Source organism: Pyrus communis, chromosome 9 (genome assembly GCF_963583255.1).
Source record: "Pyrus communis chromosome 9, drPyrComm1.1, whole genome shotgun sequence".
Lineage (NCBI taxonomy): Eukaryota > Viridiplantae > Streptophyta > Magnoliopsida > Rosales > Rosaceae > Pyrus > Pyrus communis.
The window spans coordinates 3669073-3681795 of NC_084811.1; the positions used below are offsets into that span (position 1 = coordinate 3669073).

Genomic DNA, 12723 nt, shown 5'->3' on the forward strand with positions numbered 1-12723 from the left:
CAAATGGACTTGGAGATATGGTCCATCCTTTGTTGGCCCGTCTTGGTTATAGGGCCTCAAATTCATATGTTCCCTTTGATTGATAGATAGGCTGTGGATACAACCAACAAAACCAAGAAAAAGAAAGCAGGAGGAAGATAGTGGATACTGGATAGGGGATAGGGAAACATGGCAAGGTTGGTGGTGGTGCTGCAGCAGAGACACCCTTCTCTCTCTCTCTCTCCTCTCCCCTCTTCTCTCTCTCACTTCAATGGCACCAGACTTCACACTCCTCAACTCCAGGTTCTGCTTTCTGCAATTTTTGTTCCAAGTTTCACAATGTTGGGAACCTCAATGGAACTTACTTTCATTATACCTCTACTAGCTTCTGTTGATTTTCCTAGAACATAGAGTAGAATTGCAGATGTAGATAAGGCCAGTTGACCAGAGGAGCGTGCCGCCTCGTTGCACCCGAGCTAAAGTTCCCCTCCCTGTAAATTAGAGAAGTTTAGAATATCGTTTTGTCGAAAAAACATCAAAGTAGAACTAATATGTCATTTCCATAATGTTAAGATTCATGATGATATAGATATACCATATGTAGAAGGTGAATTTCATGGAACTCCAACACTTGCAGTCGTGAGTTAGGCTAGTTGGCTAGAATACCTTGCCTTCCCCGTTGCACCCAAACTGGAGTCCCTATTTCCGTAAATTAAAGAAGTTTAAAATATCGTCTCGTAAAACAGTCTACTAGCTTTGATAGTTTCCTTCTTTGAGCTTGGACACTAAGTGATGTGCCTTTGTTTTTAACATCAGTACATCATTAATCAATTACAGTACAGGAGAAAGGTTTCACAGCCAAGGGGAACATTACATGTTGCAGCATCAAATGCTAAGGAAATTTGTAAAATGGATGGCAGACTGAAGACACCGATTTCCGAGCACTTTCGAGGCGAATCAGACAGGGATTCTGTTGAGATTTCTTCAAAGGTATGCTAGGAGTCACACATTTGTAAATTTGACATGAAATTTCCAAAAACTTCCACATTGGTTGTGTTCTTACTACATATTTTAATATATAATCAGACTAAAGATTTTGCAGTTCCTAGGAGGAATGCAATGGCCTTAATCTTGTCAGCTTACATCTTCGCGGGAGACAGTTTCCGGAGTGCTGCATTTGCTCAGCTGTCTCTTGTAGGGTTAAGAGAATACATAGATACTTTTGATGGATATTCGTTCAAGTACCCTAAGAACTGGATCCAAGTGAAAGGTGCCGGAGCAGACATATTCTTCAGAGACCCTTACATTCTTGATGAAAATATCTCCGTCGAGTTTTCATCTCCATCATCTTCCAACTACAAGAGCATCAGAGATCTTGGCCCGCCTCAACTAGCCGGAAAAAAAGTGCTTAAGCAGTACCTGACGGAGTTCATGTCTACCAGACTTGGCGTGAGGCGTGAATCGAAAATCCTTTCCACTTCTTCAAGAGTTGCTGATGATGGGAAGCTTTATTATCAAATTGAGGTCAGTTCCATGCATTTTTAGAAGCCTTATTACCATTAAGAAAGTGTGTTTTGACATGGGTTTTCTAGGTGAACATAAAATCATATGCAAACAACAACGAGCTGGCTGTTATGCCGAAGGATCGATTAGTTCGTTTGGAATGGGACAGGCGGTACCTTTCGGTTCTAGGAGTCGAAAACAACCAGTTATACGAGTTGAGATTACAGACACCGGAAAATGTGTTTGTGGAAGAAGAGAGTGATCTTCGCCGGGTTATGGAGTCCTTCAGAGTGAACAAGCTTGCTGTTTAGGTACCGTAAGATTGTACAAAATTTTGTCATCCAAAAGGTTCCTATTCCTTTGCTTCAAATGCCAATTGCAGTCTAGTTCTGTAAAACACTGTAATTTTCATTTCTTCAGTAACAGAAAAACCGTTACAAATCCATTTCAGCTAAATCGAAGGCACTCTCAAGACCGAGATGCTATGTTACAAAAACAAATTTACAAATTACAAACTGCAGCACATAACTAATCACATTCTGAGTAATTTTCACAAATAGGGATTCATATCGGTGCATTATGACCTGACTTCAAATTCCCCTGCTCGAGTGAGAGCTCGAAAACCCTTATAAGGTGGTTTTGGTAGATTCTTCAAATCCAGTTTATCTATTTGCAAGCCAGAGAGAGCAACACCCATGATCCTAAAACCCACTTGAAATGTCGGAAAAACGTGAAGGCGCTCTAATCCTGTTTCAAGCACTAATGTCCCAGACATTGCAGGGGCTCTGTCATTAGGAATCTTCCCTATCGTCCATGAAAATGTCTACAAAAAACAAGAAGAGTTAGTTATATTAAACCCAAAATCCGACCAGGAGAACCACGCATTCTCATCCTTTAAAAACTGCAGAAATTACAACCAGAACAGTGAAGAATAATTGGGAAAAAAAAACCTGAACTACCATTTCATCTAAGTACGTATCACAATTGATAATGGAAATTCAAGGCTAGTCATCATGCCAAGGGTACGAGTGATATGGAAATCCTATGTTCGTACCTTGTTAGCAAGAATGTTCACGGTTCCATAATTCGAATTCAGATGAGCTGATAAAATGCAGGGAGGAAGTTGAAATTGTACAGTTATTGAATCAATTGTCTTTCCAGGATCATTTCGTATTCCAACCAACACACTAACACGACATGTCCCGGCATCTGAGGTTAGCTGGGGCTTTACATAGATTGGAGAGCTCTTCAACTTTCTAACCCTGCATAAAAGAAGCATACAATTATTTAGAAAATAAAACAAGGACGGAGATACCAAAATACTGCACATAAGTAAGCTTTGAATTTCCCCCAATTTAAGAACTTAGTGTCCCATTTACACCACTGACCTGTAACTCATCAACTTAAACTGTCCGTCAGGGGGCACGAACGACAGAACTTGATGGGCTTCCCATGAGCGAAATCGAACACATGGATGAAATCTTACATCATCAAGAATAGCAGGGTTTGCAAATGAAATAGTCAAATCAGGGACACCAGAGAGATGGGAGTTTACTTGAACTTCACCATATATCTCACATTTCACCAGGACCCCATCCCTGAGCAGCAACCAGAAAATTTTAAGTACAAAACATTGAGATATAACTCATCCAATTATAACTACAAAATCTGCAAATTTTGTAGAGTAATCATCACCATCCATAACTGATAACGTCTTATAAATTTTAGAGCGGTTAAAGGTAAACACCAATTGACTTGTATAACGTTAAGTGAGATTCGAATCAAATTCTACGAATCAGAACTTTTAATCTTGATGAAAATAAAAGACAGACCTGTTTATAATTGCATCCATTTCTTCAACAAGATCAACATAAACTTCATTGTTTGCATATTTTGGGTCTGTTGTTCTCCATGGAATGCAAGATGACGTTGAACCCGGAAGTGTGTCGATCATGTTGGAACTGTTGCCAGTGACTACACTCAACACCTTGTCTACCATATTTGGTGGAGCAATCATCTCTCTCAGAATATTCGGCTCTGCAATGAGAGGGAAGCCATTGTCAATCATCTCATCCAGAAGCTGCAAACAGCAGTAAAGATTTTATAAAGTTCAATCGAAGCAAAGAAAACACTAGATGATGACTAATTAGCAGCCAGGTCCAAGTCACTAATCGATTACAGTCACGAAGGTAAAATTTGAACTTGTCCATGTTGTTGTTGAGATTTTAGTTCTACGTTACAAGTGGCTTACAAAACAATCACAGATACGAAGGCAAACGATAGTCCTCACAACAGACACGCATTCTAGAAGAAACGATAATTAAGACACTAGATGATAGCAAAACATTCGCTAATCAAATCACAATAAGCAGCAAAAGTATAACCAAGACAATTACCTCATATACAATGACAAAGTTATCTTTAATCAAGTCTTCATTCAAGCTGCCAAGATAATCTGTCAGGACATCAGCTACTCTGCACAGAAACTACAAGTCAAACGTTAAAGGTCAATCTTGTTCAACGCATACACAATCAAATCATAAAATCTAACACACATTCAGCTATGATATTCACCTCGATGCCCATCAAAGGCGGCATTTCAACTTGGGTACAAGCTAAAAACGTTATCCCCTCGCGAAGAATTTGGAAAAGATAGTGCGTTGGCGAAGCAATTACCGGTTGCAGCTAATAACAAAATCACACATAGGGTGTAAGAAATGGAATGGCAAGCACACAACCAACTACATATCAACTTGACTGTATGCATAAATAAAGTGAAAAGGGAGGGAACCATAAGTTATATACATACACAACTAAAAACTGAAAAGTAACAACAACATACAAGATAATAAACCCAATTTGAAAGATTCATGAAAACCAGATAAAGGTAACAGATACAAATTCTTTTTATTCGGACGATATCCTACTTTAAATTTATCTAAACTATGGGAGGGGGATTCAAATTCAGGGTGCATAGAGAGTATATCCGGCCCTCTCTAGCCAACGTGACTACGCCATGCCTAAAAATTTACAATTTGGCAAAAAAATAAAAAAATTCATTAGCTACCTTGGGAGAATCACCTTGAGAAATTGTATGCTCCCAGAACCATGTGCATATCGAACGGTCCACACGCTGCCCAGTAAGCTGTTTCTCCAGCATTACCTCACTGAAAAATCCCATAATTTAGCAACAAAAATTTGAAATTTGCTCTTACCTACTAAAATTCGTCAATTAAATTTCAGATCAAATGGGAAAAAAATTTCAATGATTTGGTGACTTACCCAGAATCCGATAGCAGAAATATGCACTGCAACATCTCTCTCTGTGTAAAAAAAAAAAAATTAGAATAAATTTCAAATCCACAAAAGCAAAATCGAAAGTTTGAAGCTTTTCTTCTTCGCATCCTTCGCCCTCTCCGCATTCAGATTTTGGAGTTTTTGCAGAGCGCAAAAAAGCCCAAAACCCAAAACTTGACCCAACTCAAAAGCCCAAACCCAACTCACAAATGGGCATTTGACGCCTTAAGGCGCGAAAGTTTGACCTTTACGGCGTCGTGTTGGGGAGGCTGAGAGTGGTGGAATGGGAGGCCGGGGAGTGACTGGAGTGTGGATATAGGCAAACCGAAAAGGAGGAGTGGTGGGTCATACCCTCTTATCCTGTGACTGAATGTTCGACTGAGAGAACGCCAAGAGAAAGTGGAAGAAGAAGACGACGAAGGCAAGAAATATTTCAAGAATTTCAGAAAACCCAACATTCACAGAGAGAGAGGAAGAAGAAGAAGATTGGATATAGAATTGTTGAATAGAAGACAGAAATGGCAAGGTTGGTGGCTGTGCAAACACAGCAGAGAAACCCATCTCTCTCTCTCCTCCCTCCTTCCTCTCTCTCTGACTTCAATGGCACCAAACTCCTCCACTCCCAACTCCAGGTCCTCTCTCTCTCAAATATGCATTCTTATGATGCTTTTCTTTAATGGGTAGAATCTAAGGTTCCTTTTTGTTGAATCAATTCGACCCATTTGCCGGAAAGTTTATGTTTTTACTTGCATTTCGTTGTTTTCAACTTAGAAGTTAGAACCCCATGTGTTAATTGTTGCAGTGTAAAAGAAGGGCATCGCAGCCAAGAGGAGGGGCATTGCAAGTTTCAGCATCGAGTGCAAAGAAGATTCTTATAATGGGAGGAACTCGATTCATCGGCGTCTTCTTGTCAAGACTCCTTGTTAAAGACGGTCATCAGGTATCCTCTCTCTTTCTAAATTTCGAAAATCTCGATTTTCTCATCATTTTCGTACTATGATTTTGCTTTGATCATTATGAGTTTAGTGTAACTGTCACACTACCACGTGGAATTACGAGTCTCATCATGGAATTAGTAAGAACGTGTGAATTAGTAATGTCACGTTGCAATGTACCAGTCACACTTTTTCTTTTGATACATTGATAAGTTATGACATTGAGTTTACTTGGGCAGGTGACTCTGTTTACCAGAGGAAAAGCACCCATTACTCAGCAGTTGCCAGGAGAATCTGATGCGGATTACACAGATTTCGCTTCAAAGGTATATAATAGTGTCGCTAAGGCTTTGAAGGTCCATTATTTACTTCTAATGCTTTCTCAGATTTTCATTTTCTAGTGATCGTGTTTTGCTAGATTTTGCACTTGAAAGGGGACAGAAAGGACTATGACTTTGTGAAATCCAGTCTTTCAGCTGAAGGCTATGATGTTGTTTACGATATAAATGGTGCGCATAGTCTTCACATTTAGCCTATGCAATTTGAATTTGCCGCACTAGAATAAAGTTAGCTTACAGTTCTGCTTCATAATCCGTACTTGGAAATTTTCAGGACGAGAGGGAGAAGAAGTTGTGCCGATAATTGAGGGACTACCGAAGTTAGAACAGTAAGAACAGCCTACTGATGAATTTGCTTATCTTCTTAGTAAAGCAGCTGACATTATTTCACCTTTATCAGCCTATCAGGTCATTTTCTCCTGGATATGGTTTGAGATTAGGAGTGTTCGAAGTAGAAGTAAACAAAACAATACTATCATAAGATATTTGATCTAAATACTTTAGAATATGGCAGATTTTAAAATTCGTCTTTATGTCATAAAATCAAGTACCGTTGACTGCAGCTTGCAATTTTATTATCCCAGACGATAATAAACCTGGTTTTCGTTAAACATGTTGTAAATGAGGAAAAGCAGCAGACGTTATTCAGGTGTACAGAAGACCAATGGTAATACCGTAGTAGAGATGTGATTGTGAGTAAAAATGGAAGCAAAGAATCAATCATGACCTGGAATGATCAACTTGTATGGTGCAAGCCGATGCTTATAGTTCGTTTGAAAACATTCTAAGACTTAATCGAACACTAACATGGTAGACCTAATGTTTTATGCAAAAATTATTTAAAATTGCACTTATTTCCAATTTTCCACATTATATAGTGGAAATTTTTGGAAGGTCTAAGAATTCCGCTGAATTCTCAGGTACATATACTGCTCTTCAGCCGGTGTCTATCTCAAATCTGATCAGCTACCTCACTTTGAGGTATGTTTGATGTTACAAATGGCTTACTTTTCATTCTTTTGGTCCTACTCTTGTACTGTGATTCAAATCACTCTTGTCATGGCATTGTGGAAATTCGAGCTTAACTTGTTTTTCCTCTATATTACCTTTTTTATCATTTCTATTTCATTCTACTTGTCTTTCCATAATTCTAAACTTGATGAATCCTGGTGGTAGATCGATGCAGTTGATCCAAAGAGCAGGCACAAGGGAAAGCTCGAGACAGAGAGCTTGCTCAAATCAAAGGGTGTTAACTGGACTTCAATAAGGCCAGTCTACATCTATGGACCATTGAACTATAACCCTGTTGAAGAGTGGTTCTTCCACCGGTTGAAAGCTGGCCGCCCAATCCCAGTTCCGAACTCAGGGATACAAATTACACAGCTTGGTCATGTCAAGGTTAGTGAAGTGTCAGTCATAATGTACTTCTTTAGATTTCTATATTGCAGTATATAAGGGCAATTTTCTATGTGAATTCATTTTGCAGGACTTAGCGACAGCCTTCATTAAGGTTCTTGGTAACGAGAAGGCCAGCAAACAAGTATTCAACATCTCGGGAGACAAATATGTCACCTTTGATGGACTAGCAAAAGCATGCGCAAAGGTAATTGCTTGCTGAGAAGTTCCTAGATAGACAAATATTCATAATCTTCTCAAACTAGAGTTTATCATATGTTTTCACTTTTGTAAGGCTGCTGGTTTTCCTGAGCCTGAGATCATTCATTACAACCCTAAAGAGTTCGATTTTGGCAAGAAGAAGGCCTTTCCATTCCGTGACCAGGTAAATATGGTCTTAGAGACGTTTTAAGAATTCAACGAGAAGCTAAAGAAAACTTATGCTTTTACTTTCATGAAGCCGGAACCTGATTAACCAACTTCGATTGTGTTTTTTCATTTGATGCAGCATTTCTTTGCATCGATCGACAAAGCAAAGAGTGTACTCGGATGGAAACCCGAATATGACCTGGTGGAAGGTCTTGCGGACTCGTACAACCTAGACTTTGGGAGAGGAACATTCAGGAAAGCAGCTGATTTCTCAACAGATGACATCATTCTTAGCAAAAGTCTTGTCCTCAGCTAAATCTCCAAACTCTGGTCGCTCCCTTTGATTTGTATCCTCCATTTTTATCAATAATTTCAGGATCAAGAGGAAATCAAGTTAATTTTTTTTGTCTGATGTTGCTGTTGCATTTTCAAATGTATTTAATTAGAAGACAAGTAAATATATTTCGTTAGTATTTTAGTCCAATGTCCAAAAACATGTTATTTGAAAATTAAACTCTGGGACTAATCTCACGTTTAATCTGCTCCAATTGGGGTTAAGGACATCAATATATTTCTCTGTACAAAAGAAATTCAACAATCAAAGATGAACAAGTTCAAGCAAATCAAACAGTCAGATTCAACAACGATACTGAAGCAAAGTAAAGGCCGCAAGAAGAGAGAAACTAAAATGTCACGGCTATATGTTACCTCTCTCTAATCTCGAATCCTCAATCTCTTTCTTCACTAGAACAAAAAAAATGCCAAGATTCTTCCACTCTCAGCCCACATATTCTTTCTGTGACACATGCAAATATGGGCAGTCTTGTAGAAATATTTTGGGCTATTTTTGGTGTGAAAGTATTTTCAATTTTGAGCCTACCTAAACCACAGTCCAACGATCGACTTGATTGCCAAAGCCTTTTTTTTTTTTTCTCTTGTATTTTAGAGTTTTGGTTAGTCACAAAAGAATGGAATCTTGAACCTATCATGCTCTGGACTTCAATCTTTTGATGCTTTGCTGATGTGAAAAGAGTGCAATAAGCTTGATGTTGATTTTTTTTGATGTTTCATGTCTTGGTCTAGTCAATACATGCGACATAGATCTTTAGTGAAACACAATGATGGATGAGAAACTGCAGGTACTTCAAATATGCTCAAGAAGAGTTCTGAACCATATTTCCTATGTGTGGCGTAGTGAGGTGTGGTGAGCTTTGGAACAATTCGAAGATTTCGCAACTAAGGTCTATTTCATGGATTGCAATATCCCTAATGGTAAAGACATAACCATTTGGAAACGTGCCTTGTGTGGGTTTGATAAGTAACCTTTGTTAGCATAACAAACAAGACATGCATCATTCAGATAATAGAGGGTTAGATACTTGGATCCGCTCGTGATACGTATTAATAAGCTCAAATCTGTAGAACCTTTAGGGTAATGAAAATATGTTGTTAATGCCAATTCAGTGGCTGCATGTAGGCGCAGTGTTGTATCTTGCCAAACGATCAACAATGAAGGAAATGTCCTGTCTAATGCAATCAGTACAGTAAAACAAAGCTCAAAGTTGAACTTAGATATGACACTACTTTAGGCAACAGTTTGTAGTGTCATGGATGCACAGAGGTGTCAGCAACGATTATCTAGGCCGGATTTTGAGACAGGGGTTCAAAATTCTAATGAGATTCAACCAGAATCTCATGAAACGTTTATAGATTCGAATGGAAACTCACTCTGGGTCATCGGAGTTGAGTATGACCTCGGGAATGATGTCTACATATATAGGAGGCCTTTTACCAAATGGAGAAAGAGGATGCGGCAGAGAGAGATGGAGAAGACTTGAGGAATTATATGTCTTATTCTTGATGTTTTGTGCATTTATTGATAGTAAACATGATAGGATAATTTGCCTTGCAAGTAATACAATTATAAAGGAACAAGATCTTCAAGTATCCTAAATACAATCTATTAATGATGTACACAATCACACATATGCTAGGATTTATGTCACAACAAAATCCTATTTATATCCGTAATTATAGGTGTATTTGTAATCTTTTATAATAAAATGAAAAAATCTGATAACATAACATAAATGAAGACTTTAAAAGAGCAGGACTCTACACAAAGCAGATGTGTGGTTTTTTTTAGTACAACAATATATTTTACATTAAAGGGAAGGGGGAGTTCGGCTAAGCCACACAATGGGCAACCTAATTTGGTATCAAATTCGTCATCCATGAGATTCAAACCTATGACATTTCACTTACAAGTATAGAAGAATACCCTTGGACCGTAGTACTGAGTGGCCAAAGTAGATGTGTGTTAGAAGAAAAAAAAATCATAAATTCCATCCTATCCTAACGAAGAAACGTATAGTCTTTAAACACCATTGCAAAACAATTCCTACAAGAAATCTGGTCAAACTCCTGCAAGCAAAAATGCTGTATCCTTACAAACTGGAACAAAACCAATTCAGAAGCCTGAGTTTCATTGATTGGTTACCTTAAAAGGAACAAGATGCTTAACTCAATAAAAGTTCCTAGTCAATGTCATTGAGGAATATAACATGGATATCTCTCTTTTTAAAAAACTAAAGTCAATGTCAATATCCTTTTTGGATCATTTCGTTTTTGCTTTTCTTAACCTTTTGTGGTAATGATAGAAGGGCAATACATAGGGGAATGGAGGATGAAGAAGAGCAAATGAAGGATGACAAGAGATATAGAGGAGAAATGTATTTGCAAGAAAAATCGCAAAAAAAATGCAAGTTAAATATAAAAAATAAAAAATTATGGTGTCGTTTGATAATCATTTTTTCATTTTTACTTTTTATTTTTGGTGCTTCATATATGAGTAAAGTATTAAATAATAGGTGAAGAAGTGTGATGTAAGAGAATGGAAGAAATAAAGAAGAATGAATGAAGACGAAAACTGTTGGAAAAGTTAGTTTTTGGTTTATTATTTGGTAAGTGGATTTTAGTAATTGTGTTTTAGGGTTTTCTTGTAGGATAACGATTTGGATTCTTACCTAATAGAATTAATGTTAGTTCTCTATAAATTAGATGTTTTGTAACACATCATGTAAGTTTAACGAGACGTAGTCTCCTCATGTTATTTAGTTTTTTGGCAATTTTGGTGTGTTTCCTTGTCTTTAGTTAATAAAGGAGCATTCGAAATTTGGTTAGTACATTTGTTCGTATGTTGTACGCACTATGATTTTTAACTTGGTATTAAAGCACTCAAAAAGGCAAAAGATAATGGTTATTTGAAAGCCGGCCTTCCCCGTTCATAGGGTGCCCGGCCCGTTATACATTCCATGATATAACCTTTCTCTGTATAACTGTATGACTTCTTTTTTGTCTCAGGTCGAATGGGGAGATCAATCCTAGAAGCGAGCGCTTCGAATAAATCGGGAAAGCTAACATGAAGATTCGATTCAAACTTCCTAGAGTCGGTACTACTGTTGTCTGCGCGCAGGCCATTCCCAACTCTCGTCCCGGGGCGCAAACGGCTCGTATATTTGAAGTTAGTTTTACATTTATAAGATTTTTCATTTGTTCCCTAATTCTTTCCCTCTCTCCGGTGATGCATCATCTATCAATTTCTTCATATACTTCCTAATATTTCAAGCATAAAAAGTAAAAATTAAAAGCAAAAAATAAAATAAAAATAAAAATTGTTATCATTTAATCTTTTAAGAACCAGAGGAAGGACAGGAAGAAGAAAGTCATTCTCCCTTTCGGTATACTTTCTTAGCTTTGTTTACATGTTGTTAACACTCTTATCTCCTTTTTCACGCTCTAGCCTTAATTAAAAAGCCTTTCATTGTGCTTTTGGTCTTTAAAAAAAAAAATTTCTTCGTATTTGCATTTTACCAATTAATTTTATGATAAATAGCGTAGACTTACATGTTATATTTACCGAACGACCTAAACTCCTTCCAGGAACCACACACAAGAAAAACAGAAATAAAAAGTTCGAAAATTAACACTTTGGATTGCTTTTTCCAATTCACACTTCGGTGGAACAATCTCGATCGTACTATGATTAGGACAATAATTAATATACCGTTAATCATTTTGACTCTTTTTAAAGCGAACTAGCATAGTAACTACAGACCATTCTAAAAATCCAAAACCTTATTCTTATTGTCAGTGACAACCTAAAACATGCAGTTGCCTTAAATTGAATTTCCTTCCTTTTCATAGTTTAAAAAATAATAAAAGAAAAAAAATTGTTAATCTATTAAATTAAGAAGACTTCATGCATTTTAGGCCTTAGGTCTCAATTTGCATTGAGACGGCTCATGAGCAAGGTGTGTTGAAAGTACAAGTCTCAAAATAAGAAATTATTGGACCTTAACAATTAATTTTAAGGTGAAATTTCAACTCAAATTGTTGGACAGGGATGTATACATGACTGAGCTAGCTGGCTAGCTATCTTTAAGGGGCCAAGTTAATCATGTGTTTTATTATTATCCACCACTTTCGGCTTGTTTATAAGAGGAGTAACAAGTTAATTATGATGTTTAAGTAAAGGCAAATTAAATTAGCAACCCAACCAGCTATACTTTTGGAAGCCTCCAACTGAAATTATGGTATATAGAAGCTGCACTTTTGTTTGTCATCTTTGGTTTATTGCATAGAAGCTGCACTTTTGGTTTGGTTCCTCTGTGGTCCATTTTGTTTGTTAGTATTAACCTCCTCGCAAGCTATCTTTTGATTTTGTTTTTGTACGAGAAATAGTAATCACGCACCTTTTTTAGTCTCTCAAGACAATTCTTTCTAATTATATATATTGTTTTCGTTTTGAATTGAATTTGTCTATCTAATAGTCATAAATCTAGATGGGTTGTGAGAAGTTAAAAAAAAAAAATGCTAAAACCGCCTTTTTTGTATTTGTTTGTGAG

The 12723-nt window shown here is 37.3% G+C and overlaps 3 protein-coding genes across 3 annotated transcripts; 2 read left to right on the top strand and 1 right to left on the bottom strand.

The window, feature by feature from the left end:
* The first annotated feature begins 112 nt into the window (after window positions 1–112).
* LOC137745191 (psbP domain-containing protein 1, chloroplastic-like) lies at window positions 113–1924 on the top strand. The gene is made up of 4 exons (XM_068485098.1): window positions 113–282; window positions 817–969; window positions 1066–1503; window positions 1572–1924. Exons 1-4 carry the CDS (start codon window positions 169–171, stop codon window positions 1791–1793), a joined length of 927 nt encoding a protein of 308 aa, XP_068341199.1. The 5' UTR covers window positions 113–168; the 3' UTR covers window positions 1794–1924.
* Window positions 1925–2053: 129 nt separating this feature from the next.
* Window positions 2054–5015, bottom strand: LOC137745189 (AP-3 complex subunit mu-like). The gene is made up of 8 exons (XM_068485096.1): window positions 4765–5015; window positions 4550–4649; window positions 4057–4167; window positions 3879–3968; window positions 3315–3562; window positions 2871–3080; window positions 2537–2744; window positions 2054–2305 (listed from the first exon to the last, which is right to left on the bottom strand). The coding sequence occupies exons 1-8, from the start codon at window positions 4902–4904 to the stop codon at window positions 2060–2062; spliced, it is 1353 nt and encodes a 450-aa protein (XP_068341197.1). The 5' UTR covers window positions 4905–5015; the 3' UTR covers window positions 2054–2059.
* Window positions 5016–5139: 124 nt separating this feature from the next.
* On the top strand, window positions 5140–8294 carry LOC137745190 (chloroplast stem-loop binding protein of 41 kDa b, chloroplastic-like). The gene is made up of 10 exons (XM_068485097.1): window positions 5140–5411; window positions 5582–5719; window positions 5954–6040; window positions 6133–6223; window positions 6327–6381; window positions 6973–7033; window positions 7229–7450; window positions 7539–7655; window positions 7743–7832; window positions 7956–8294. Exons 1-10 carry the CDS (start codon window positions 5298–5300, stop codon window positions 8130–8132), a joined length of 1152 nt encoding a protein of 383 aa, XP_068341198.1. The 5' UTR covers window positions 5140–5297; the 3' UTR covers window positions 8133–8294.
* The last annotated feature ends 4429 nt before the right edge of the window (window positions 8295–12723 follow it).